We start from the raw sequence: 27,667 nt of genomic DNA, 5'->3' as shown, positions 1-27,667 counted from the left end.
TAAAAATAAACTTAGGGGCGCCTGGGTGGCGCAGTCGGTTAAGCGTCCGACTTCAGCCAGGTCACGATCTCGCGGTCTGTGAGTTCGAGCCCCGCGTCAGGCTCTGGGCTGATGGCTCGGAGCCTGGAGCCTGTTTCCGATTCTGTGTCTCCCTCTCTCTCTGCCCCTCCCCCGTTCATGCTCTGTCTCTCTCTGTCCCAAAAATAAATAAAAAACGTTGAAAAAAAAAATTTAAAAAAAAAAAAAAAATAAAAATAAACTTAAAAAAATTTTAAAAAAATAACAAAAATAAAATGGGTGCTGTGGACATGTAGTAAAACCAGGACCGTGTGGTGTCGCACATGAGCCCTGACTTTGCTCCACAAAGAGAAAGTCCAGAAGAATGAGTCAGCGATATCCCAATTCGTGGTGGGTCAAGGTCTATTCCTACATCATCTCAAAACAATACACACATGCTCTACACTCCATGTATCTACCAGGGCATCAAGTCCCCAGATGTCTTATCTTTAAATCATTCGATCCCTAGAGAAACTACAATTGCACAAAGAGGGAAAATATCACACAGTGGGAAAAATAACCATTTTTGTAAGTCTTTATTTTTTAGTTGCTCCTCCCATAGTAATGCACTGAAAGGCATAACAGTTTATATTGTACAAAGCATTTGAAGAAAGTACCTCAACTTGCCGATTATTTCAAAATGAGATTACAAACAAACAAACAAACAAAAAAAAAACAAATCTGGTTCTTCAATAAAGGGCAAAATAACTGAATACAGTCTGTTATTTACTTCTCTCTTTTAACATAAGGTCTGGAACACTTCATTTTACAAATAGGATTAACATGAACATAACATCGCACAAGCTTGCAGACGACCAGCATAAAATATGGGGTACAGTTTTTAATTAGAAGAATCATGCTTTCATGAAAGAAATTATAATATTTATACAATTGAATCGATTTCAGTATTACAAAAACTAAGTTGCATCTATTCGTATTTAGCTCATTAAGAAGGAAAACAAAACAACGTCAAAAAAGGAATGTTAAGAAAAGCCAAACACCATTTGGCACTCCCACACACAGGTAGAGTCACCTTGGTCCTTGAAATTCAGAAAGGGGTGTGCCTCAGACGTCAGAAAGTAGTGGCTGACTGGAACAGTGCTGTTGTAATCAACAAACAATAGTTTGCCAACAAATAAATACATGGTACACGCAACACACACAAAATTAAACATTAAAAAACAGTGACATGATTGTCTAAAATTAAGATGTTATTACAAGGATTTGGCAAACATTTTATTAGTGTAGTGGTACAGCGGTACTGGTGATGAACAGGTTACTTCACTGACTGAACCTTTATGAGCGCTGAACATCCATAGTTTACAATATACACATACCCTTTTTCCCTAGTTTTAAACAATGTACTTAAGAAGGCAAACGTTAATGGGGAACAAGTACTCCCTGTTATCAGTTTCTATAATTATCAAGTGTGCATTTTATCCAACTACTTCTGTCTTCAAAGGGTTAAATTACATAAAACTTTAACAAAGAAAAAAATTAAATCTGTCATTGAAAGCAACTGTTCCCAATCATGTGTCAGGTGATCTTGTACAAAAAAGAATTCAGTTTCTATGGAGTGTTCATTCGTGCCAATGCCGCCATCCCCACAGCCCTCACACCCACCCACAGCCCAGGGCAGGGCAGACGAAGACGCCTTCTGCCCAGCAAGTTGCTCATTCTCACTGAATCACGTTAAGTCGCATTGACCTTCCAGAAGTCAGCAGCTGCCTTTGCTGTGCAAAACAAAATATCGAGAATAAATAGTTTCTTTTTTTTTCTTTCTTTCTTTTCCTTTCTTTTCCTTTCTTTCTTTTTTTAAGCATTCAGTTTAAGGTCACCAGACTTTAAATGAGTGACCCTTCAGGTTTCTAAGGCATTCTGCTCAGCAGTCTTTTAAATAGTCCTAGATGAAAGAGCCATGCTACTGTTGGACTTGGTCCCACTCTGGTCGACCTTGGTAATGTCATACGTGGCTTATGGACTGGATGGCACTGGATTCCGCAGCAGCCCTTGCCATACTGTGCCACACGTTGGAAGAACTGTGGGATGTAGAATGGAGGGACTCCTTGTCGGACAATGACAACATCATAGCATATGCCTGGGGTGAAGAGGAGAGACTTGGTAAGTGGCATTGGAAAACATCACTTTTAGTTTGAAGAATATTGCTGGTGAGTGTTAGCAGAAGAAGGGACCCAGAGTAGGAGCACCCCTCATGGTATGTTTGGAAAAGTGTGGGGCGTTTTGTTCCTGTAATGATGTGGTGTTACTGTTGGCCTTCAGTGCCCAGGGGCCACAAAAGTATCTACTCTCCAGGACAAAAAAAGTGAATTATCCTGCCTAAAATGTCAACAACGCCTCCACTGAGAAACATGAGTCATCCCCCTGCCCAACCATAGATACGGTCATCCATCCACTCTTCATGCCCATGTTCAACGCACCAAAAATATTATTGTGTGTTTATGACCGAAACCACAAATATGAGCAGGGTATAGACCTGCCTTGACAGCACTGGGGTCTAGTAGAAGACATGGTCCCACCAACTCCTGCATTCTATAACTGAGAGCAAGGAGATGACATGACTCGCCCCAAGTCACTCAACTGGACAAGTCACTCAACTTGAGGAGGCATAACTACAATGGATTTCTGCCCAACTTTTAATCCAGTCCTTTGTCTGCTTTCCCTCCATGTTTGATATATTCAAAGCCAACCCAAAGACCTTGAAAGCTAAGGTGGATCAAGCCAGCCCTACTACAACCTAAAACAAAACACAAGACCCAACAACATTCTAACCAACTGGTATTCCAGTGTCTACCGAGCATAAGGTGCATGGCGGTGTTCTGTGAAGAAGTGCTCTTTCTTCCTCATTATCATGTCAGTTCTAAATAACTGTTCAGAGAATCCCCCATTTGCTGCCAAGTAAAATATTCAAATGAAATGTTTGGTCTTGACTTGTGAGTGAACTTTTCACTGTTGATTTGCTATTGTTGGTCTCATCCATTGCTAAACTTGCTTGTCAAAATGCTGCTGAAGTGGAATCATTAATGTCCTGCCAAAGACATTCCACTGTCTGTAAATAAAGACAAAATGCCTCTGTTGTTAAGCAGAATTTCATCTCTGAGAGTCATGCTGAGACATGTGGCCAGTCTGTGGTTTCTTCCGTAATCATGGCAATCAGTTAGAAAATCTGCCCTCATAGGCTGATTCTCATTTGCTGGGTCATTGCTCTAAATGTACACATTTGACTTCTACGCATGCAATTTGCCTTCTAGACCTCTACAAAATCTCAACAGATATATAAGGAATATTTCCTAAGCATCTACTCTGTGCCAGGCACTGTGCTAGGTCCTAGGGAATCAATGATAAAGAATATATAGTCCTTGTCCTTAGAAGTGTTTAAAATATGAGTGAAGTGAGCATTGAACTTTATTTTTATAATATACCCACTTTTAGAGATCAACATAGAGAATACTCTGAAATGGTTTTAACAAAACCCATTCTAATATTTGGAAAAATGAAAGGGAACATACAGAAAATTTTGGACTTCTGGCTTCTAACCTGCCTCTCTTCAAATAGCTGTATGACCTTGGGCAAGTTGCTTAGCCTTTCAAGGTCACTTTCTTCATATCAAATGGGGATAATAATAATAAAAACTTGCCTCCAGGGGCTGCGAAGGAATTACAAGCACTATAGAACATAGAGTGCCTGAAATAAATAGTACCTATTATTATGAAATTAATCTTTAGGATAGGGTTTTTCAAAGAGGATTCTATGCAGAATGCAGCCACTGTCGTATTGGTCAACTCTCTTGGATTCAATCACTATCAAAATCACAGAGTAAATATATGAAAGTTTTGAGTAAGTCATCTATCTCTATTCAGATTCTAGAAAATAATAAATATAGAATACTGTCTTTTATATAGAATATAGAATAAATATTGCCTTTTGGTAATCAAAGGAAATAAACATTTTCATGCACAAAGATCAGTGCCCTGCACATAACTGCTAGTTAATAACAACTGAATGAATGAATAAAAAGTTTCATGAAATAATGTTAGTATGCAAAAGGGACTGACCCTTTTTAAACTGATATATATGACATGATCAAGTAATACAAAAAATATGAGTTAGGATTGCAAAACACTAGTATTTCTTGTGATGGTAAGTCTTAGTCCAGTTGGGCAGGGACTTTATGTCAAAATGCTGGTACCAAAATATATCACCTCTTTTATCTCTAGATTCTCTGACCCTTCTGTTTTCAACCATTTCTGACTATTTCAGGAATTTTTAGGTATTGTGTCTTACAATTATACGTATTTTAGATGGAATAATTAAAAGAAATTTAAAAACAGAAAAGAAAGCCTGGATCCCCCAGTATCTCTCTGATCAATTAGGAAGGAAGAATGGGATATCAAGTGTTTAAAAAAAATGCTAGCTACCTCTAATGGTTATCTGTAGGTAAAAATTAGATGTCTACTATGGCTGGTTTACTTCTAATGTTATAAATTAAAAAATATTTTTTTTATCTCCACTTAATCATAGAGCAGGAAGAGATCTTAGATACCTCCTCGATTCACCCACTTTCCAATGAGGAAGTGGTACCTGCAGTCATGAAGTGATGTTCTCAAGTTCACATAGCCAGCAACTCCAGTGCTGAGGTGAGGTGTTTTCACTTCCAACTCAAAAAGAACATGGTATCTTAGATTTTTGCCGAATTGACTAATATTTAAAAATTTACATCATCCCACAAGCACAGTGCTTTTCCCAACCTTAGTTGAGATATGACCACATTTGCTAAGACCAGCGCAAACATCTCAGCTAAAAAGGAAATCATTTCCAAATGTACAAGCCAATAGGGTCACATGGTTTGACACGTCAGGTTTTGATACCTCCAAAATGGGCTCGAGATCAGTTAGGCCAAAATAGCCAACAAATGTGGTAGGAACAGGAAATTTCTTTTCTTTCTTTCTTTCTTTCTTTCTTTCTTTCTTTCTTTCTTTCCTTTTTAATTGACCTAAATGAAATGAACAACCTGGTTGAGTGTGGATGTCAGGCAGAAAATACTGACTTCCTTTATTTTGTGATTAAATAATGAAGGCTATTTTAATTGGTATTTATGCATCCTTAAATGGATTTATTTTAGTTACCACAGTCCTGATTCAGTCAATAAAAATTAATAGGCTTTATTTCCAAATCTGCCAGTAAGTTGCTGCAGACTTTGGGCAACTCATTTAATCTCTGATCCTTAGTCCACTCTTAAATGCTATAATTAGATAACTTGTTAATTAACTACACATAGTAATGGACCAAAAAAAAAATTGAAGGCAGGATTCACTTTCCAGAAGTCTGAAAATATAATTAGGTTGACAAAAACTACAGATTCAAGCCAATTAGAAAACAATTCTGAAGTAATATATAAACAGGTGCAAACATTATGAACTATCTATACAGAAGTAAGGGAACTGCCAAGTAAAAGAAAAATCACCATAGGATAAGATTTGTCACCGAAGTCTCTGTGTAGAGTGCAGCCATGTTAATTGGTTAACCATTTTGGATTTGGTCATTGAGGCAAGATGTGAACATTTTGAGTAAAGCCTCTGAACCTGTTCAGATTCTAGAATATTGCAAAGAGAGAAACTAGCTGCCTTTTGGCCTCAAAGGCACAATGTCACCATGATGCTGTACTGCAGGAAAATATGTACCTGTGACTTGGACTTTCTGTGTAACGGCTGTTTAAGTTCCTCCGGCACATGGGAAGCACTAAAAGAAGACAGCTCAGCTTCAGTATATTGATTATCTTCCATTTTCCTCATTTTGAGGCTATCTGTGAAGTGCCTTATATGATCTAGAGCAGAAAGTCCAGTTTTATATTCTTCCTCTTTATACCTAAAATGAACCAATGGGAAAGCACAGAGGGTTTTTTTTTTCTGTTTCCGCTTGTTATCCAACCAAATCACTTTTCATCTGAATCTATACAGCTGTCAAACTTCATATTATATTTGCAGTATAAAGAAGCATGCATCCATTATCAGGTTCTTCAAAGTGTTTACAAATATTGTACCTTAAAAACATATTTGTTTCAAGATTTTCCATAACTAAAGCACGTGTGTATAAGAGGTAAAGAGTTAAAGTCAATGATGTGAAATCAGCAGTGCAGTGGAGACACAATTTATAGGCTTATAATTTCCACTTAAAATAAAGCCAGTTATGATAATATTTAGTCAGCTCCCACTACCCAGACGAAAATATAATATTCCTAAAAATTTAACTCTTCGGTTAATTTTTTTTTCCATTTAAAAACCTACCTGTATAGAACACATATATATCAAATTAGGTGAAATTTATCTCAATATTAGTTGACTTATAACACACCGGATTTTTAAATGAATTAGATAATGTTGATATCTCCATTTTACTTGGTGTTTTACAGGTAGGGTCTAAATAAATGACCGGGTACTCGTTTAATTTTCATTTGTACATCTATCTCAGGTTAGAGTTTCCCAAACAGCAATGTATTTGTAGTCTTGTGGATTATGTTGATGGCCACCTTATTTTCATCTAATCAAAATGAATACAACAAACATGCCTTGTTAACTCAGCTTTGCTCTTATGATTCATTACTCATAAACTGCTAGCACCGGAAATGTTGTCCTCATGGAAAAACAAAGCGGAAGGAATTGCTACCATATATGCACCTGCTCTTGCTTATTTACTAACTCACCTCACTGGAGACGTTTTGCAACTCATCTCCAGGGCACTGGCTTCTTCATACTCATCCTCAGGATTTCCTTCATGTAAATTGCTTGTCATGGGTTCCTTTCCTGTTTTTCCAGTAATATCATTGTCTTCGTCCTCCTCATCTAACAACACCTCGTCTTCTACTTCTTCGTCATCCAGTAAATCTGAATTTTGACTGGTCACCAAAGCCTTCTCATCCTTAAAATGACTGCCGTTCATCCTTTCAAAAGCATAAAAAAAAGCAACAGGTCCAATTACTGGTTTCCTTTTTAAATGCGCAGCTAGCTTTCTTATCATGTCTTCCTAACTGTTTAGATTTCCAACACTTCCACAAGAAATTTTTATTGTTTATGCTTTATGGCAACCATGGGAAAATAATGTAATTTGCAAATGAGAAAATGAAGAAAAAAATAATTGGGTGATTATTCAGAGGATAAAGGAGCTTCTGGCAGAGCTGGAAAAACAATCTCAGATTCTTATTCCTTATCAGAGTGTTCCTGATAAATGATATTGTTATATATAATATAAAAAGCATACCAATGTTTGTTCTACAAAATGTCATCTAATTACCATAGAAGTGCCCACCAATTAAAATAATAGGTTTCTGGAAAATTCAGATCCCTGCAAAATAATGACCAATGCTTCAACATACATGCCTAAAATGAATCTAAGGGTTCAAAGAAAATGCTAAGATAGCTGCCAGGAACCAACCGGTATTTGTTATTTCTAGGTGATATTTGTGGTACATGCCACTTAGACATCCTGCTCAAACTTGGAAATGATTGAGAGCTCACTTATTTGTACTGTTTTCAAATTATTCTTGAAGGTCTGAATGTAAAAAGTTCCTTGTTTCCCAGAAGAACTTTGAGGTAGGAAATTATCTAAAAATGTAATTATGCAAATATCTTTTGAAGCTTACTTAGTATGCATGTCTAATATGATACGAAAGAATAATATTATCTTTTAAAAGTCATTTGTAATACTTTAGTTTGTGGTTGCAAGGACTGTATTATGTGATTCAAAAGTTTAATTATAAAAAAAGAGTTTAATTACATAGAAGTCCCAGTTGAATACATTTGAGAGCATTTATAAAACGAAGACAAACTTCTCAGGCTTTAAAATAAACATGAAGAATGTAAAAATTGAATTTAAGTTTCACTGTAATATTTACAAGTCAAAATTAGGGGTGCCTGGACTGAGTCAGTTAAGCAACGGACTTTGGCTCAGGTCATGATCTCAGGGTTTGTGAGTTCGAGCCCTGCGTTGGGCTCTGTGCTGACAGCTCAGAGCCTGGAGCTTGCTTCAGATTCCGTGTCTCCCCCTCTCTCTGCCCCTCCCCCACTCACGCTCTGTCTCTTTCTCTCAAAAATAAATAAACATTAAAAAAAATAAAATATAAATAAAAGTCAAACTTAACTTGGTTTCAAATTGATTACAAATGCTTTGAACTACAGAATATCTCTTCCTAACCTCCTCTTTTTAAAGATATATGACCAGGGAAGTTAAAACACTTCCCCAAATTCAGAAAGTTTGTTGAAATTTAAGTTATTGCTACAGAAATGTATGATTTTCACACTTAAATGGAACGATTTTTCAGATCATGGGAGATTAGGTATCAGCAATGTATCCATCACATCCCCACGTAACAAAAAGGAGTATAATTTAATATTTAGATTTTCCAGGGTAAATAAAATAAACAAAACAATGTTGGGTGTGACAGATATACATGGTAAAAATCTTAAAAACAGTCATATTACCATTGTTAACCTTCTTATACAGCCAAGCTCTTAACCTCTTTTATCAAAGAATGATGAAAACATGTTTTGCACAGACATAAATTATTAGTTTCCAGACATACTGCCAACTTGCTTGCTTGAATGGATTGAAACTGTTATTTTTTAAAAATGAAAGAAAAAGTAAAAGAACCAAAGAATGCATGGATGAAAACCAAAAGTAACAAAGCCAACATGATTAAAAAAAACTATTTGTTAATTATGCTTTCAAATGTGGCAATTTATGGGGGATAAATGATTCATCAAAAGTAGCCCCGATAGGAGTGGAGGGGAGTTAAATGACTCAATCTTCTTACTTCTGTGCTGTTTGGACATGTTGAAACCAGATGTCGCAGCTCTATGCAGGCTCACAAATTTCCAAGTAAGGGCTAGAGAGTCTGAAAAGGCATCTCAGAACCCAAATGGTGGTTTCTGTTCAACATTTCTTTTTGTATCGTGTATATTTCATTATCAAAATGTAATTTGGTAACTCTCTTACCTACTTGTTCTTACTACTTTGTATTTCTGATCATCTGTCTCCTCTCCCTCCTTCCCTCCTCTCTCTCTCATACTCTCTGTCTCTCTTTTACACACACACACACACACACACACACACACACACACACACAAATGGGCAAGCAGAGGGAAAGATATGTCCAACTGCACAAAGTCATAGCTCTTATCAGACTTCTTAGAAGCTGGGAAGGGTCATGTAATAGCAGATCTTCTCTCCTTTTTCCATACACATGCTTTATACAAGTTGAAGAACAGAATTGGTCATATAATTTTGTTATCTTGGGAAATGATGTTTGTTTGAAGCTTGCCTTAATGTAAAAACTACCTAAAATAATTATTTGACTTTTAACAGCATCAAAAAATAGAGGACACAAACAATAATACTTCTTTGATGAAAAGTAATAGAACTTCATTAACTAATTCCATGTGACATTAAAATTGACTATGTAACATCCTAATCTAATAGGCTACTGGATAGTTATGTTCAGAAAAATCTAGCTCTCAATATCAGATACTTAATTATAACTTACAGAAAAGAAAAATTAAATCCTGGAGTTTTGGTAAAATAATGTTTCATTAACATCACATAAAATGTAAACACTAGATAAATGTTAATTATTATTATTATCAGCAGCATTAAAAATTTTCTTTTTGAATTAAGCCATACACGCTTGACATTGATGATAACAAGAGGTAGCCAGGGCACCAGGTCACTGAAAACAAGGATGATCACACCCAGTGAAACAAACATACTGAAATTCAATGAATATTCATTCACCTGAGAGCATACAGGTAGTGAGAGAATCTTATCAAGAAGTCTCAACTTATTTCTATGTAAAAGCTATTTACATTATATTCAATGGGTGTTTTATATATAGATATGTACATATATATATACACACACACAAATGTATATACAGATATATATATTACACATACTGATAGATACATATACATATACATATACACATACTGATAGATATACTCACATATTATCTGTAATATACATATGATATATAATAGTAACCACTACTGACTCAACTGAATCCCTGTGGTGGCCTTCCCTTCTGCTTGGCAAGTTTTGATAAAATATTCTAATTAGTTATCAAGAGAAGCAGGGCAGAACAGTGGTAAAAGCATGGGCTCTGGAACCAGAGAGCCCAGGCTGAGTCCCAGTTATTAATTACTTATGTGGCCTCTGGCAAGTTATCTAACCTTCAATATCTTCATTCCTTCACTGATAAAATTCCATAGTAATGGTTGCTACCTCATTGGGTTATCATGATAATTAAATTCATACATGTAAAGTGCTTAAAAGAGCATTTAGTATTTAACCTGCACTAAATAAATGCCAGCCATCGGTGGTGCTCACCAAAGTGAGCACAGCAAATCTATTTGGAACGTATTGATTTTATAGAGTTTAAAAAGGAAAAACCCTGCTTTACCTCTCCTCTGTGTTCCTGGGAGACTGGCTGCTGTGGTTGCTGTTCCCAATGAAATTGCGAATTTCTGTGAAGTAAGCATCTTCTTTGTCATCAAGAATCGCGCCTGTACTTTCCAGTTCGGAATGAGGCGACGACGTGGCCGTACCTGAGGGGAGAGAGCCTTTTGTCAAAAAGACTATTATCAACATGGCAACTTATTGTGAACCTTGTTTCTTCTTCATCTGATCAGTGTTTCCTAAAACAGGTTCTTTTGAATATTAATAATGGTAACATTAGGAGGCCAAAGTCTTCCCCAGTTACCACATACATGCCCATGAAAGTCCCCTGGAGAATATTTTGAACCACTGAAATCATGAGGTACAGTCTCCCAAAGGTGCTTCTCCCACAGTTTCCTCTCATTCCCACCGTGACATGAGAACATTGACATTCATATTATGAGGAAACAGGGTGAGGCAAATTATAAAGAGGCCTTAAATAGATTCTGCCCGAAGAAACTGTATACTCAGTCCTGGTTGCAATCAATATGTATTTATTGCTCCTGTGTTAAAGTACGCTACCAAAGAAAGACTGAAAACATGCTAAAAACTCTATATTCTGATTTAGTGGATGAAGCAGTGAGTAAAACTTGACACGCCAGCCCAGAGACTGAGGTGATACGGCATTAAGGGGACAATAAGGGATCTGCTGTATGTAGGATGATCTTCAGCTTCCTTACCTATAAAATTAGAATCACAATACCTTAACAAAGGATGGTTGTAAGGTTTTTATCAACTTACACATTTATAAACACCTTATATGTGGTCCAATTTCTACCAACATTTGCTTCATGCTGTTTAGCTTTCGCACAAGATATCTACAACCCAGTAGTTCACCATAATAGTCTACACATTCACGATAAGAGGTGAGACCATCTCTCAGTTGAATGAAGTTATAATCTGGGCCCACAAATAAATATTGAACTTGGACATGTTACATTTTTAACTCAGTTAGTTATTTTCTAAAATACTTTTGATTAGAAAATTATGGGAGTATTCTGGAAGGGTGCATGTGGTTGGAAAGTGCCACCAGTGTTCTACACTGAATTAGACTTTTGTCTCTAAAACCCAGTATCTTTAGACCACAATCATTTGACTTTTGGCTTAGAGGAAAGCACACAGCATATAGTTCTACGTAGTAGCCACCAAATATCGTAAGCAATGTGCCTGTACAGGGAAGGAAGGATTAATCATAAAACAATTTTCTTAGGTAAAGATTACTACTTTGAACAACTTCAACTTTTTTCTGTTTTTAAAATCTTTTTTTCTGAACCCCATGCTTGCTCCTTTCCTTGCCCCCAAGTAGTTTTCCTGATTCTCTAGAAACTATCATTTCCCTTGCTAACTATGTGCTGGCAAGTCTGAGTTAAGGGAAGGCTAATTTTTTGATACTTTTAACTTAATTCTACATCAGAATTTGTAACCCAAACTGCACACCACTATCATTTGCTATGGGTTACTCTGATCATGTTAACAATCTTTTACCATTAATCCCTGCAAAGTTACTCTAGGGATATTCTCTGAACTGTAGAACTCCTACACAAGCAGCCACTGTTTCTCAGTTAATACTCAGAGCATGGTATTCTGGGATGCCACTTTGGAAATCCTGCCATGCCCGGAGTCTGCATTCTGTACAATAGGTGGAAAACTGCTCCCTGCAATTTAGGAAATCTTGATTCATTCATCTCCTATGAGATTGGGTCATGGTTCTCTTTGTTTGCAATTAACAATTGAGACGAATCCAGAATAAAAAACCAATCCAAATAAGACCCCAAGTTATAGATTATTCAACAATCACATCATTCACATCATTCTATAATCTCAAGGGAAACATGTTGCAAATTTTAGGATCTGGTTCGGGTGTCAAAGTGGAAGGGGAGAAGAAAGATCACAATTATCTCTCTTTTTTTAAAGTATAGTGGACATACAATATTATTCACAATTATCTTTGAAAATGAGGAAATTAAGCCATCCTCTCCTCATAACACAATTGATTACCTACCCGACATGTTCCCATTCTCATGTTTCTTTAGGTGTCTGTCTAAGTTGGTTTGTTGACCAAAACACCTATCACATAAGTGACACTTAAAGGGCTTCTCCTTATTGTGGATATTACGAACATGCCTTTGCAAGTTGGAAGAGATGCTAAATGATCGGTCACAGTATTTGCATCTGAAAAATAAACACAGAGAAAATATTCACAACTAAATCGAAAGGTATTTCTCAAGACTAGAAAGCCAGATATCCAAAGTTATCACCCATAAAACATTTTAGAGAAAAGGCAGAGGCAAGAATCCTATTCACAGAGTCAAGATTTCAATTCCCATAGATTTTGATTCCTTTGAAGATTTTCATGACTTTATGAAAAACCATAAAAATAATAATAAAATATTGGTGATTGGATCGCTCCAAAACGGATTAGAGTCATCAGTTTTCATATTTTAGATAAACCTCATGAAATTAAGGACATTAAGAAACAGTAGCATTATTTTATCTTCTGCTTAGAACAATACATATAAATCCTTCCTAAACAAACATGAAACAATTCACGTAGTTTTCAAATAAAATACAAAAAGCATTCTTAAATTCAAAATTGCAGAGTCTGATTAAATAGTTTCTTAGTAAATTCACTTTTTAAATGGATAATCCTAAAGGAATTTCCATTATATTCTCAAAAAGAGCAGCAACTCTTCCAAAGTTTTAAAACTTTGTGAATAACCGGTTCTGATACTAAAGACACTGATTTTCATAATCTGCAGCAATGACAAACCCACAGAGCCTTTACTCTAATAGACTTCAATCTTTTAAAAAAAGAAAATAAGAGGGGCGCCTGGGTGTCTCAGTCGGTTGAGCGTCTGACTTCGGCTCAGGTCACGATCTGGCGGTATGTGGGTTCGAGCCCCGCGTCGGGCTCTGTGCTGACTGCTCAGAGCCTGGAGCCTGTTTCAGATTCTGTGTCTCCCTCTCTCTCTGACCCTCCCCCGTTCATGCTCTGTCTCTCTCTGTCTCAAAAATAAATAAACGTTAAAAAAAATTTTTTTTTTTAAATAAAAAAAAAAAGAAAATAAGAGTGGCACTAAATTCTCCTTTTGGAATAAAACAAAGGTCTTCATTAATCTCCATTCTTCCTATTGCCCCCAGTTTTCCATTTCTATTTTTCTGAAAGAGTTTGTGGCATTTCTGAACCAGGTCAGTTTTCCAAGAAAGCACTTATTATTAGTTGGCTAATTGTTTTTGCCTCCCATGGGATTAAAAAAAAATTCATAAATTATTTTAAAGTTCTCTTTTAATCTAAATAAAAATGTAATGCCTCCCCCTCCCCACCCTCAACCCCCTAGCTCTTATGGATAAAGAAGAAAAGCGGCAATTTATGGGGTATTCTCCTTTGGCACTTTAAAGTAAATATTGCATGATTTGTTTGTGTGGGGTTTTGTGGGTGTGTGTGTTGCTTGGGGGAAAAAATTAGCTTTCTCCAGATGACTTCTAAGTGAAACTTTCTAACTTAGCAGCCAGAAAATCTTTAACTTATTCTTCCATATGCGAAGGGCCCTTGTCCTCCCACTTCTAAATGTAGACTCAGTGGTTCGAGTGCTCTACATCAGAAATCACCCCATTCCACTCGAAGTGTTTGGGTTTCCTCGGCTGTCTCTACGTGATGCCAGAAGTCTAGTCAGTTCAGTGAGGAAAATAAATCTGTTAAACTAGTTACTTTGGCATAGTATCAATAAACCAACTCAACGACTGATTTAATTTTCCCCCTTAAATGCCCTGGCATGATGAGGTTCCCCAACTTTCTTCACTTATAATATTAATTTAAAAGTGTGTGAAACCCCACATTCAGTGTAGTTATAATATTTTAGCCTCTGCTTTTGAATATATATATATATATATATATATATATATATATATATATATGTATGTATATGTGTGTCATGGGCTGCTCTGTAATAACTCTGTTGACTCCCAAAGCCCACTACAACGAGAATAATGATACAATAAGCACAACTGTGTTGTACCAAACAGAATAACCTAGAAAACACCGCTAGAGAAAACTTATACTCCCATCAACTGCTCTAAAATTTTTTCACTCTAAACATTTTCTTCATACATCATGAGTTGGACAGATTTTGTCTTTGACATGCTTCCAACTTTCTGCTCGTATGCAAAGGGGCTTTTCCAAATCTAATACACATCACCCACTCTAATATAAATAAAATCAGCCAATAAGAAAATTTTACACAGTAATCATCTGTTACTTTGTATTTTTCCTCTGCTAACGTCCTAGCCAAAGGTTTGAGTGCTCCTGAATAAAAAATCATTCCATTCTGCTCCAATAAATTAGTAGGTGGTTAACAGTCTAAGTTTCAAAAATTCCTAAAATGAATACATAACGCAGTCATGAACAATACACAATTCAGAATTTGGATGTAAACATGGGGATCATGGGAGCCTTTGAGATCATGGTGTAAGACAAAAACTCTGACATGGGAGCTCCATGACTGGGTTTTAATTCTGGATCTTTTAGTACCAGACTTTACAGAAGGCAGTTAACATCTATGCATCTGAATTTCTTCCCTTGTGGAACAGAGGAGCTACGTAAGTAATTGCTTATGATCTCCAGCTATGCAAAAATTCTGGCTTGTTTTTTTTTAAATATACATACAATAATAGCACCATTTATGGGGAATAAAACCAGTAATTCAGGTGCAAAGAAAGAGTAAAATGAGCATGATACAGTTGCACACCAGATCCCTGGCCATAACAAAATGTAAGTGTTGAAATCTTTCTTCCACTTAAGCAGAATTCCTGGAGTCTGAAAAATTTTCTCAAAAAGGGAAATCACCTACCACCTGCCATTTTTCTATCTCTCTGAAACTTTTTATTTTAAGTCCATTCTATCACATATAAATTAGAAATATCATATAAAGGCCATTGTATCACATATAAAGTAGAAATATGACTTGCCAATAGTAATTTATAAAACATGTAAGAAAGCAAAGAATTTAAGAAAACACTTTATTTTCTGAATTTAAGTCCCTCTGGTTTTCTCTTAAAATTTCAATCCTCTCCACATTAGCATTCACTGTCCTGATCCTTTGCTTATTCTTATATGTAAAAAAGTCTTTGGGGGCCTGAGTGGCTCAGTTAAGCTCGGTTTAAGTTAAGCTCGGTTTAACAGTTAAGCTCGGTTAAGCATCTGACTTCAGTTCAGGTCGTGATCTCACAGTTCATGCATTTGAGCCCTGCATCAGGCTCTGTGCTGACAGCTCGGAGCCTGGAGCTTGCTTCAGATTCTGTGTCTCCCTCTCTCTCTGCCCTCCCCAACTGATATGCTCTCTCTCTCTCTCAAAAATGAATAAACATAAAAAAAAATTTTTTTAAACCTTTGAAACCTGAGAAATTATTTATTTTAATGTGAAAAGTGAGCATGCAGACAAAAATAATTTCACACATATGCAATGCATAAGAATTTCAAAGCAGAATCAAATTACAATATGATTTAAGATAAATAACATTAATCCTTTAACAAATATTCATGAGCATCTAACACTAGGCGCAAAGCATTGCACATAAAACAAGTAGATTATATCGTAAAAAGGAAGATGATGTTGATGATTTTAATTCTTTGGTAAATAATAATATTATAATTAGACACATGTCCCATGTGTCAGATCGCTGATCTTTACATTCAGCAGAATAAGCTAAGAGGTAGTTTAGAAATTGTTGGTAGAATTGCCCCTCTTCCTACAATATATTCTATTTGATTTTTTCTACTCCTAGTTCCACATCTTCTTCTTCCTCTCCAGGTTTAAAGTTTATTCCTTAAACCTCGTAATGGGACCTGGGGACACTGACTTAACTGTACTGAGGAAACAAAGTTATACATGGCTTGTCAACTCAGAGTAGAGATTTAAGGCTTGAAAAGGGAGGCTGCAATGTTATGATTACTGTCAGTTAATACAGCACTAACTATTGAGAAGAGAGCACTAAAATAAATTTTTAAATAATTTTTAAAATGGCTAACATTTCTAAAATGCTTATTCTGTCCTAGTTACTGCTAGACCTTTTAAACTGAGATGCCGGAAGCCTTGATTTAAAACATTAGGACTCTTCCAATTTTTATCCTAACCACTCGCCAATTCTTCTTTGACTCAAAACTAAAAGGGCATACATTCAGGCATGCAAAAAAGTAGCCTCCAATTAGAGGGAGGAATCCATTCTAACTGCTATAATATTTACGAAGATATTTAGTAAAAATCATTGTCAAACCTGTAAGGCTGCTCTCCTGTGTGGGTTCTCAGGTGCCGTGTTAAGTTCGCAGACCTTGGAAAAATCTTGCCACAGTATCTGTTATGAAACATGTTTATAAGAGAAAGTCAGCACAATCGACTTTATTTCACTCAAACTGCATAGAAGCCAGATGCGTATTCCTGATTTAATTAATCTTGCATGGGAATCACATGTCTTTGGTATTTAAAATTTGTAACAAAGCCATTCTACAGATATAAATAACTCCACAAATAAAGGCTGCATTATGAGATCTGGTTGAATTTGCTCATGCATAAGCAAGCAGTTTATGAAAATAGACTTTAGTTTTGATGACCCCCATACGCCTCTTTTATTAACTCTATATCTTTATAGTCACAAAACTGAACCAGACAAGGGGATAAAAAAAATGACAAGAGTCTGTGATTCTGGGTTGATGTAAACAGATTTCAAATGTTTCAACTCATTTTATATGTTAGCCACAGTGACAACTCTGTACATTGAGTGGTATCAGATCAGACAAGATTCTAAGACCTCATCCATCAAGGTATGTTGCTATAAAAGCTTTTCTGGAAAGAAAGTGACACATTTTCCAAAGAGCAGATAAATTGATATGCCTGAGTCAGATGTCACAAATTTCTGAAGGCAATTCAGAAATTACATGCACAATTTATTAAAGAAAAAACAAGCTTTACTGTAATAGTGATGGGTAACAAGAAACTTATTAACTAGCTTTCTTCACTTATCGACCTTATTCGTCCTTTGTTAATGGCCTTATTCTTCAATGCCATGACAATTAATAAATGTATGCTTGAAGACAGTAGTATTATACCTTTGCATGAAAATAATTAACTATGAAAGAAAATTCATAAATATCAAAGTGAAACAAGTATTTGGACTGTTTCCAACCTCATTTATCACACCCAAATGGCTTGTGTTCAAATTCTCATTTAATAATAATTTTTTTAAACCACCACTTTTATATCTCCCTAAATAAAGAGTACTTTGAAGTACTTGAGATCTATCATGGTCACTCTTAATCATCCAGTCACGAATAATTTCCCAAACAAATGGAGGGGTCTTTTGAAATCAGAGGGGAGACGTTTGGAAAGTCAGCCACAATTGTCTTAGCAGTTACCTGCACGTGTAGCGTTCTTTTCCTTTCCGCAGGAGGTTCTCTGGCAGGGCATTGGGAGGCGCTCTGAAATTGAACATGGAGGGAACTGACTGCAGAAGTTCACTGGCCTCTGGTTTCAGGGCACTGAAGTTCTCGAGCTTCTCTGCCATGTTTTCAATAGCTGACATCTGCAAGGCAAGAGCATAAGACCATGAAGGACTAGTCTGACATCTTTTCTTCTGTAATCATCTCTAGCAAATCAAGAAATCATTAATAAAAGGGAAGCATCAAATCTGCTGAAGGCAGTAGACTGTAGAAAAAGGTTGTAGTGGCCCAATATTAGACAAACAACAAGAGGACTCGTGGATTTAGGAAATAACTAAGGTAGAATCATGCTTATACAATGCTGGGTGAACTTTTTCATAAGACCATGGTTAGGCCACTTTATGACCATTTGATATACAATTGAGCAATGAAACACATGAGCAATAATAAAGCCAAATTAGATGTTTACTACGTTAAGAGACAGCATTAGTATTGTGTTACGGATATCAACAGTAAAGTGGAAATTATAGGGAAAGGTCCTGCACGTCTTGCCTAGGTAATAAAAACCATAGGAAGCATGGCATTCCATGAAGAGAATTCACAGCATGGAAAACATCAAGTGTTCCAAAGTTACAGTTTAAGCCAGATGGGTGTACTGCAGAAAAAAAAAAAAAAAAAGAAATGTGTAAGAGGTGTTTTGCCTATGGCTATGTTAATATCTGGATATACTAGATTTTTAAGTGTGATCATATACAAAGAATTTTGATGAAATATTAATTTGTTCTGGATTAAGATCAGGTTGAAATGACAGTTCATGATAGATCATGTCGTATAACTTGGCATAGGCATTAATAAGGGGGGTAGTTAGTGTAACCTCACTCTTAGAGAAATAATCTTGAAGAACTACCCTGCCTAATTCTTCCCCTCAAGCATCTCAACTTCTTTGCCTTATAATCTTCAAGTTTTTGTCCACTTGCATATGTATTTGACAGTCACAATCAGAGGGTGGCATTTACTTTGATCCTTACTGTCCTTAGTTAGAAGGACTCGCCCCTTTCCTTCAACTCTCCCCAAATGTTAAGTTTCCTTAGGGCTCATATTTTATTTGGAAGCTGCTTACTACTGAATTTTTAAGTAGAAAAGCAAACTCTCAGGCCATCCTGTTAAATCAACTCACCCATTATTTATTTGGCTCTCAGGCACTATGCCACCAGAGAGCTTGGAAAGCTGTTAAGAAGGTGTTTGCACTCTATATGCACTCTGTGTGTTTCTCAAAGAGCTGGGGTGTTAGACCAGGAGACTCCACACAAGGATAAAAATGGCAACAACCGCACATTCCAACAACTGTTCAATCCAAGAGGATGATTCTTTCCCTGATGAAATGACAGGACACAATTGAAGGCCTAATTTATGAGCTCAGGTTAGAAAGAAAAGGTATCACTTCCTACTCAAAAGGAAAATTAACAAAATATGTATTCCATGGCTGGGCAGCTGGATGGAATACCACTGGCTCCTTACGGAGAAGCAACCTCTTAACAGAATGGCCTGACCATGATGCTCTTCTTACAAAGAATATAGTGCACGCCTGATTCTTCAAATGACTATTCATGTTGTAGTTAGCTCTCTTTTTTCCCTTTATCCTGGAGTCTGCCCTCTCATTTCATGCCCGGACTCCAAATGCTAGCTACAAATTGCAACGTACAGAGTACCACTGCCAATTTGCCAAATGTCTTTCATCAAACATGGTGCAAAAAATCTCAGAGGAAAGTCAAGATACATTTACTTGTCAGACGACAAATGTGAACGCGTTGGGAGGCGGTAGGGGCTATAAGCTCAGGGGTTTGATTCATAATCACTCAGCTGCTAAAACATTCTCCACAGATGCAAGTGGACAGCACATTTGTCACTATGAAGGATTTTGACACATACTGATCACAGGGCAGAGATATGGAATTGATGCCGCTGCTCAGAGAGGTTGGCGGAAATTCTGTCCCTACAGAATACGGTCATTATCCTCCTCCAGCCAGGGCATTAGCATTTTTGTCTTGCGTGGGGTTTTCCTTCTTAAAAATCAATCCAGAAATATTTTATGACACGATTTTATTTGCATTTATTCCTTCTAATTGTGTCTTGCAGAGAATCATTTGGATATTCCACCCTCCATGGAATAAACTGTCTGAGTGAAAAATGACCTCTGGCCTTCAAGCTGATTAGCAGAAACAAGCAAGGGTAAGGGTCATGATCGCATATATTTATTGGGAAGAATTGCAAGTGCATGGGTGATGATTATTAATGTTTTATTTATGTACATTTAATATTGGAGTAAAGTTTCATTATCTAGTGGTTTTAAATCATTCGAGTGTCCGCCCCGCTGACACTGAGATTCCTGTGGCGATATATCTTCTAGAAACACTTTTCCTTTTATATGGAAAATAGTTTACTCATGACTATTATTCTCGGCTTTCATCTATAGCACATATAAACTACAAGCCCTTCAACTTATTTAAGAGCAATTGGCTGTTGAGAAATGTGTCTTGCTTTAGTAGCAGCAAATATCTCTTTTTGAAGAAAGATCATTGTGATTACATTACTTCAAACTATTTCAATTTGGGGAAACTATCAAGAAACAAAAAAATACACTATGGGCTTGATGACTAAACACTGGCATTCTTAAAGATAATAAGAAAAAGAATAGGGGTGACCCGAACGCTTCTCTTGTAAAGCCACCCCCACCTTTGGCTTCTGGTGTCAAATGAAAAGAAGATTGAACTGGAGTGGAGAAAAGGGAGAGAAGGAAGATCGAAAGTCAACTGAGGGTACATATTGACACCACACACACACACACACACACACACACAAACACCACTTTCTGTCCAGCTAGCAAACACTCCAACTAAAAGCCACCATGAATCCTCCCTTTCATCTTCATGAGATTTGCTCTGATTGCACTTGACCTCAGTTGAAAAGAAGACGTTTCCCCAATAGGACAGATAGAAGTGACTTAGATATCTGCCAGTTGGGTGGTTTAGCAATTCTGTGCCCAACATCAGTCTGCCTATATCTTGGATTAAGGTGCTGGATTAAGATGAGCTTCATCTAGGGGCATCTGGGTGGCTCAGTCAGTTAAGCGGCCGGCTTCGGCTCAGGTCATGATCTCACAGTTCGTGAGTTCAAGCCCAGTGTCGGGCTCTGTGCTGACAGGTCAGAGCCTGGAGCCTGCTTCGGATTCTGTGTCCCTCCTCTCTCTCTGTACCTCCCCTGCTAGTGCTCTGTCTCTCTCTGTCTCTTAAAAATAAACATTAAAAAACAAAAGTAAAAAAAAAAAAAAAAGATGAGCTTCATCTAGTGTACAGGTCAAAACTCTAACTTTTTCACTCTGTAAGCTGACTCATGTGATGCTCCTCCTGAAATAACATGCATTTTACAAGAGAACTAATATGTTTTGACATTCATTTGAAAGTCTGGTTTGGTATTTTAGAAGTGAAGGTGAATTGGGATAAATGGAACAGAATCTAGCTACATTTATATTTCAATTATGAACAATCCAATGAAGAGGGCAATGTGTACTACTATAAAAAAGAAATTTGCTGAGAATGGGGAAAATAAAGGAAGAAAAGTTAGATCATATATTTTAGAAATGCATTTCCCTGTGTCCTATTAATGTCATACGCTAATCTCTGATCAGTTAATGACAGGGCTTTTTTTTTTCCTATGGAACAGTAATTTTTATTTATATATACAATAGTTGTTGATGGTATCTGCAGCCAGATGTCTGGAAAAGGAAGTCATTGCACCCCCTTTCAGTCCCCAAGAGACTATTAACTTTATATTGACGCAAACTAATATTTAGACACAATTCCCTAGATCCTACCAAAAAATGTAGTTATCTCTCTAGTCAAATAAAGTTAGTATTTTTAAAAACATTTCAGCAGGCAAGATATCATCAACTGGGTCCTAAGCACTTAGCCTAACATTTATTATCTGGCAGCCAACAATTGATGACATAAAGAAGTTTCTCATTAAAACCATTAAAGTGACAACCTGATGATATGAAATGATATGTCCAATGGCACCATGAATTATGTGCCTTAATGTTTTACAAATTAGATTACACATGTCTTTATCATAAAACAACTAACTTTTCATAAATAACTTATGATGGGAAAGTTTGTAGATTTGGGAGTTTTCTATATTTATTCCCTTGATAATCATAAGAAATCTCAAAATTGTGGCCATTTGGGGGAAATGTTAAGTATTCACATTTTACAATTATCTCACTCCACGTATCACATTCAGCAGTCATGATTACGAAACCCCTTAGAATTTGTTTACCACTCAGAATGATATACTTTAATATTTTAGTAGTTCCCACTAATATCTATGTTTTATAATAAGACTATAAATCATGGCTCTGAAAACCCTATGATTCAGGGAATGGATGTGTTTCCAAAGCACTGAAATGGCAGTTGCTACCACTGCATCACCAGGAAAGGGGGTCTAACTTAAAATCTGGATTGGCTTTGTATAATTGGTAGAACCATTGGGCGTGCTATGTAGGAGATAGCATATGACAAATAAAGCAGCCAATGACATAGATATTGTCAAGCAATATGCCACCTTATAAAGGATGAGGACCCTGAGGCATGATACTCAGGATGGATCTCTGCCAGGAAAGGCAGAAGAGAAACACTGGAAATACAGGTCATGGTCATCAAAGCCCAAGCCCATCAACTGCACAACTTTGTCTAAGGAAGTCTTAGTCTCTCTCTCTCTCCCCCTGCCTCCTTCCCTGTTCCTCTTTCTCTCTTCTTTTTAAATAAATGGACTTTTGAAATAAATGGACTTAATCCCTGTCTATCAAAATGAGAAAAATCACAACTCATCCCATAGTCCACAGAAGAAATAAAATGGAGGAATTTCTGGTAAAGAAAATCTAATGTCAGAGGAAATAGGCAAGTGCTAAAGTGTTCCAACTTGAACTGATTGATACATTTCTATATGGTGACCAAAAAAATTGACCCATATTCCAAGATTTTACTCATATCTCAGAATCAGAATAATTTTGAGTAAAGAAGAGAATGAAGGTGTAGAATTACATATGATTAGAAGAAATTCTGTAATATGTGTTATTTATATGTATTTCCATTGACCCAAGGTTTATTTGAGAGTGAAAAGTAAACAAGCAGTATTCTTTGCATTTTGGACAAAAAAGAAAGCTAATACCTAGCATCACTACCTGACAACTGACTGTATCTGGAAATAGAAACAAATTTGAGGAAGTGAGACCCAAGGCTAAAAGATCCATTTCCTAGTTAGACATGGATTTCTAAACATTTAGTCTTATTATTCCAAATAACCAGAACCAAGTTCTGCCCTGGGATATACGGATGTGGATTCCAATGTCAGCTTGTGTCTACGTGTAGGTTCAGGTTTTAACCTTTTGAAGGCTTTATCAAAAGCATCTTTAACATGTTGATATAGGCTCCCCCAAATAATGGTTGTTTCCACTTAGTGACCCATTTCGAAGGCTGTTTTAACAACATGCTCCCAAGTGCCGAGAAGGAGTTCTACATCAAGGTATAATTACATGGAATGGGTCACATTTATAAAATAAACTTCTTTCTGTAAACAATTTCTAGCACACTAAATGCCCAATTAAAACGGAAGGGATTTTGCAGCTTGACCAAGCGGGAAAACTATCCGCTGAAGCCATATCATTTAATGGAAAGTGGCTCAGAATCCTTTATCATCTGTACAGCACTTTATAAGTTGTTTTCCTTTTAATGCTACATTATTTGAGTCAAAAATATAAGTAGGAAACTTACCCAAGTTCTCTGATCAGGCAGTTGGAACTGGGAGCAAAATTGAAACAAAAACAAAAAATTACTTCTGTATCAGTATCTTTATTGCAATCTATCCTTTGAGAAATTAACATTTATACGGACTTTGTAATTTTTGCTTATCATGTAACTGTACCTTGAGTAAAGGCTTTGGAAATGAAACTTAAATGTTTTTATAACACTGCTGGATTTCCTCTATTTACCTAAATTAAATTTTAGAATCAAGGTTATAAACCAGACTGTTCTTTCTTCCAAGAAAGCCAAACACTACCTACTACCACCAAATCTTAAATAGCAAAGTAGACACTTCCTTTTTATTTGTTTTTACTCACTGTAAAACAAGATTCCTAAACTTTAATAAATAAAACTTAAGCAATTTCCTGAAAAAAAATCTAGTCTCTTGTTAATAAGAAAGAAAATAAGAGATTTACTCAAACGTGAATTATTAAGTAACAACAAGGTAATGTGCTGGGAAATGCACTACCTGACTTTTACAAGCATGGGACTCAGACCATTAGCAGTCAGAACACATAAGGATATTAATTAAAAGTTACCTATGTCAACTTATGACAAGAATCACTTGGGAAAACTTCAGTGAGCTGGGAGCTCTTCCAGGAAACACAAACGTTATATCCTTAAAGTTATCATTTTGCTTGGGTAAAGGAGCTATATCTTGCTTTTATAAGTTATGGTGTCTTTAATAAGGAAGATACATAGTTTTTTAAGGGTAAAAGATTTATTGAAGAGGAAATCTAACAATAAGAAACACTTTGTCAAAAGCAAAATAGAAGAAGAAGGGCAAAAGACTTAAGTAATTTTCACATCAATATATAAAAGATAACTTGGAAAAAGACTAACTTTTTCCCAGTTCTATGGGATACAGTAACAGGGTAGTCAGACACTTTAAAAAGAAGAGAATAAAAATGAAGGCATAAAGGACAGAAACAGAGTTTCTGTTGCAGATATACACAAAGCCAAACATCTGGAAATAAAATGTACTAATAACCAAAAATATATTTAAAATATAGGCAAATCAAGGAATAGCCAGTTTTACAGTAACACAATTACCAAATGATTTCTATGGCAATTTGAAAAAGCTAGCAATGTAAATGCCAAATACCTAAAACACAAAGTAGCCAATGAAATGGACTTTCCAGAGATCGCAAAATAATCCCATCCCCTCCGTCTCACCTACTTGTGGCTGTCATTCTTTTTCTAAATTATAATCTAGACTAAGACTCCCCAAACAATTTTCAACCACATTTCTAGGAAGAACATCTATAGTACATATTTGTACCTTACATTTAACTAACTTATTTCTAAAAGAAAAACAGAAATATAAATAGTCCTCTAGTGGCCTGATACAGCAAACATACTTCTTAGAATGAAATGAGTGAGGACTTTAGACCCTGAAAATGAAAACAAAAAACAAAACAAAACAAAATAGCAATTATCTTTTAATTTTGGTGTATGTGTTCTTATATCTTATAGACATTTTTGACAAGATTTTTAAAAATATGTATTATTATTCCAAAAGTCAGTGAGATGGCCTAATAATCTTTTAATAAAATTCAATAAAATATCAATATCGAATTAAAATATCTATTGAGGTGTTCACCTTTCATTGATTAAGAATTGTGCCCTGGGGAGGAATATGCTGGGTAGAATACAAAGACATACAAAAGTTATAAAATCAGACTTGCCCAGAGAATACCCCTACCAAGAATTTATATATCTATATCTATATATCTATATCTATATCTATATCTATATCTATATCTATATATAGATATATAGATATATATATTTCTATGTTTTCTCTAAAGCATTAAGAGTATGTGTTCCCCTTGAGGCACCTGGGTGGCTCAGTTGATTAAGCATCCGACTTTGGCTCAGGTCATCTCACGGCTCATGACTTTGAGCCCCTGGTCAGGCTCTGTGCTGACAGTGCAGAGCCTGCTTGGAATTCTCTCTCTCTCCCTCTCTCTCTGCTTCTCCCTTACTCATACATGATGATGATATTATTATTACCCTGAGAAATACATAGGGAAAGCATTATTCTCATTTGGAAGACAAACATACAGAAGCCCCAGAGGGACCATGTGATTTGCTCCAGTGTACTTTAAATTGGAAAATGAAGTAATGAATAGTCTTACCCGAGCATTTATTTAGCTACAAAATAAAGGCAAGGCCTGGAAGCAGAGGCAAAGCCTTCCATTTTGGCCTTCTGCTCTGTGCCACCCTTACTGCTGCCCAATGAGGCAGTACCAAGAACACATTAAGCATCTTTCCAAGTACTTCTAGACACATCAGAGCTCCCCTAAAGAAAGTGGGCTCAGGGGATGGCAGGAGGTCATTTTACTAACGTTTCTTTACATTCGAAATGGGATACTTCCGCATTCACTAATAATGAGAGCTTTTCCTCATTTAGGTCCTTCCACTTGCCAGGCACGATGTGTACCATGTTATGTACATTAACACGAACCCATACAGCCACCCAGGTAAAGCTGGTGGGGTGTGCCCATTACGCTGATAGAGAGGCTCAGAGAGATGAACTGCGTTGGTCCAAACCTGAGCGTTTTTGCTAATAAGCAGCCACAAAGCAGTCATTTTTGCCCCCAAATCCTGGCAGGTTGTCTTTGTTTTGTTTGCGTTCATTTATGGGAAAAGAGATCTTGAGGCTAGGATGGAATTGATAGAGTACTAGAAAGAACAGAAGAATTCTGCTGAAACTTCAGGACATTTGAGGCAGATTTTCTGAAAGAGCAGACTATTTGGTCTGAAGGCTTGATGGAAATAGGGTGACCCAAGCTTCTCCCAGGTGACAGTCTTTATTCCACCTGTAGCCCAGTGATATACGGCCATTACACATGAAAACAGCTACGATGTTTATAAAAATAATAAAATATTTCTGTAGTGGTTGGTAAACAGCCTCTGCTCCAAGAACCCTGACTTGCCCCCCTACCGTCCTGGCCTCATCTCAAAAGACCCTTCAGACAGCCCACCAGCCAACAACTGCGGCATTAACATTGGTGCAGCAAGGACTTCCAAGATCCTGCTCCAGAATTCCAGGAGTCCATTCGGATTGGTCAGTATTCATGACATATGAGGTGTTAAATATGTTGATTAGCACTCATGGGTCCTGTTCTAATAGCAGCAATAGGCAGTCACTTCCACCAAGACTTGACATTCTGGAAACACACACTGACACTCTGCTCCTACAGGCATGTTTGCGAGGCTCTGAGGGAATGACTGCTGTTCTCCAAGTATTGCACATACATCTCATCATTTGTGATCCTTCACTCACTTTGGAAATAATAAAAGATAGCACATTTTCTTATATTATGTGATTAAAAATATGCACATACTGTAACACTTGTATGCACATGTAGAGTGATTGGTAGGCAAAATTGTTCATCTTATGAACTAGGAAATTTACTTTGGCTAGTTAAAAATCTGAATTTCAGAGAGAATAGGGACTTTACACCCAACTCCTTCATCCTACAGATAAGGAACTAAGAGCCAGATAGACTGTCACTCAAGGACCCTGAATCCCATCTTTTTTTCCATCCGTTACACCATGTACCCATAGCACTTCATTTTGAAGTGATTAGTTACTAAATTTTAAAGATAATTAGAATATGGAAACAATTTGATTCTTATAACTAAACATATATAACTATAATATCCCTGTGAGCATTCAGTTATAATCAGAAAGTAACTATCAAAAAGATACACTTTTCGTACAATATCTGACACAAAATGCATGCAATGTTCATCTTCCTTAGCCCATGAGGCCTAAAAGTGCAATTTAAATCAACCTACATGTAAAATATAA

The 27,667-nt window shown here is 36.5% G+C and overlaps 1 protein-coding gene across 12 annotated transcripts in view; it reads right to left on the bottom strand.

Annotated features, from left to right (window-relative positions):
- Nucleotides 1-576: 576 nt before the first annotated feature.
- MECOM (MDS1 and EVI1 complex locus) overlaps nucleotides 577-27,667 on the bottom strand; it is a 558,007-nt gene continuing 530,916 nt past the window's right edge. For 8 of the 12 annotated variants that reach the window (XM_060639164.2, XM_060639159.2, XM_060639160.2 and 5 more), the window contains 8 exons: nucleotides 23,815-23,841; nucleotides 17,966-18,132; nucleotides 16,831-16,908; nucleotides 12,563-12,732; nucleotides 10,526-10,670; nucleotides 6,776-7,012; nucleotides 5,757-5,940; nucleotides 577-2,155 (listed from right to left, as the gene is read on the bottom strand). In XM_060639164.2, coding sequence (XP_060495147.2) covers nucleotides 2,021-2,155; nucleotides 5,757-5,940; nucleotides 6,776-7,012; nucleotides 10,526-10,670; nucleotides 12,563-12,732; nucleotides 16,831-16,908; nucleotides 17,966-18,132; nucleotides 23,815-23,841 — 1,143 coding nt within the window. In that variant the 3' untranslated portion in view covers nucleotides 577-2,020. The remainder of the gene's footprint in view (nucleotides 2,156-5,756; nucleotides 5,941-6,775; nucleotides 7,013-10,525; nucleotides 10,671-12,562; nucleotides 12,733-16,830; nucleotides 16,909-17,965; nucleotides 18,133-23,814; nucleotides 23,842-27,667) is intronic. The other 4 variants (XM_060639161.2, XM_060639162.2, XM_060639172.2 and 1 more) reach the window with 2 other exon arrangements.

Source organism: Panthera onca, chromosome C2 (assembly GCF_046562875.1).
Source record: "Panthera onca isolate mPanOnc1 chromosome C2, mPanOnc1 haplotype 2, whole genome shotgun sequence".
Taxonomy (NCBI): Eukaryota; Metazoa; Chordata; class Mammalia; order Carnivora; family Felidae; genus Panthera; species Panthera onca.
This window is presented reverse-complemented; position numbering and strand designations above follow the sequence as displayed.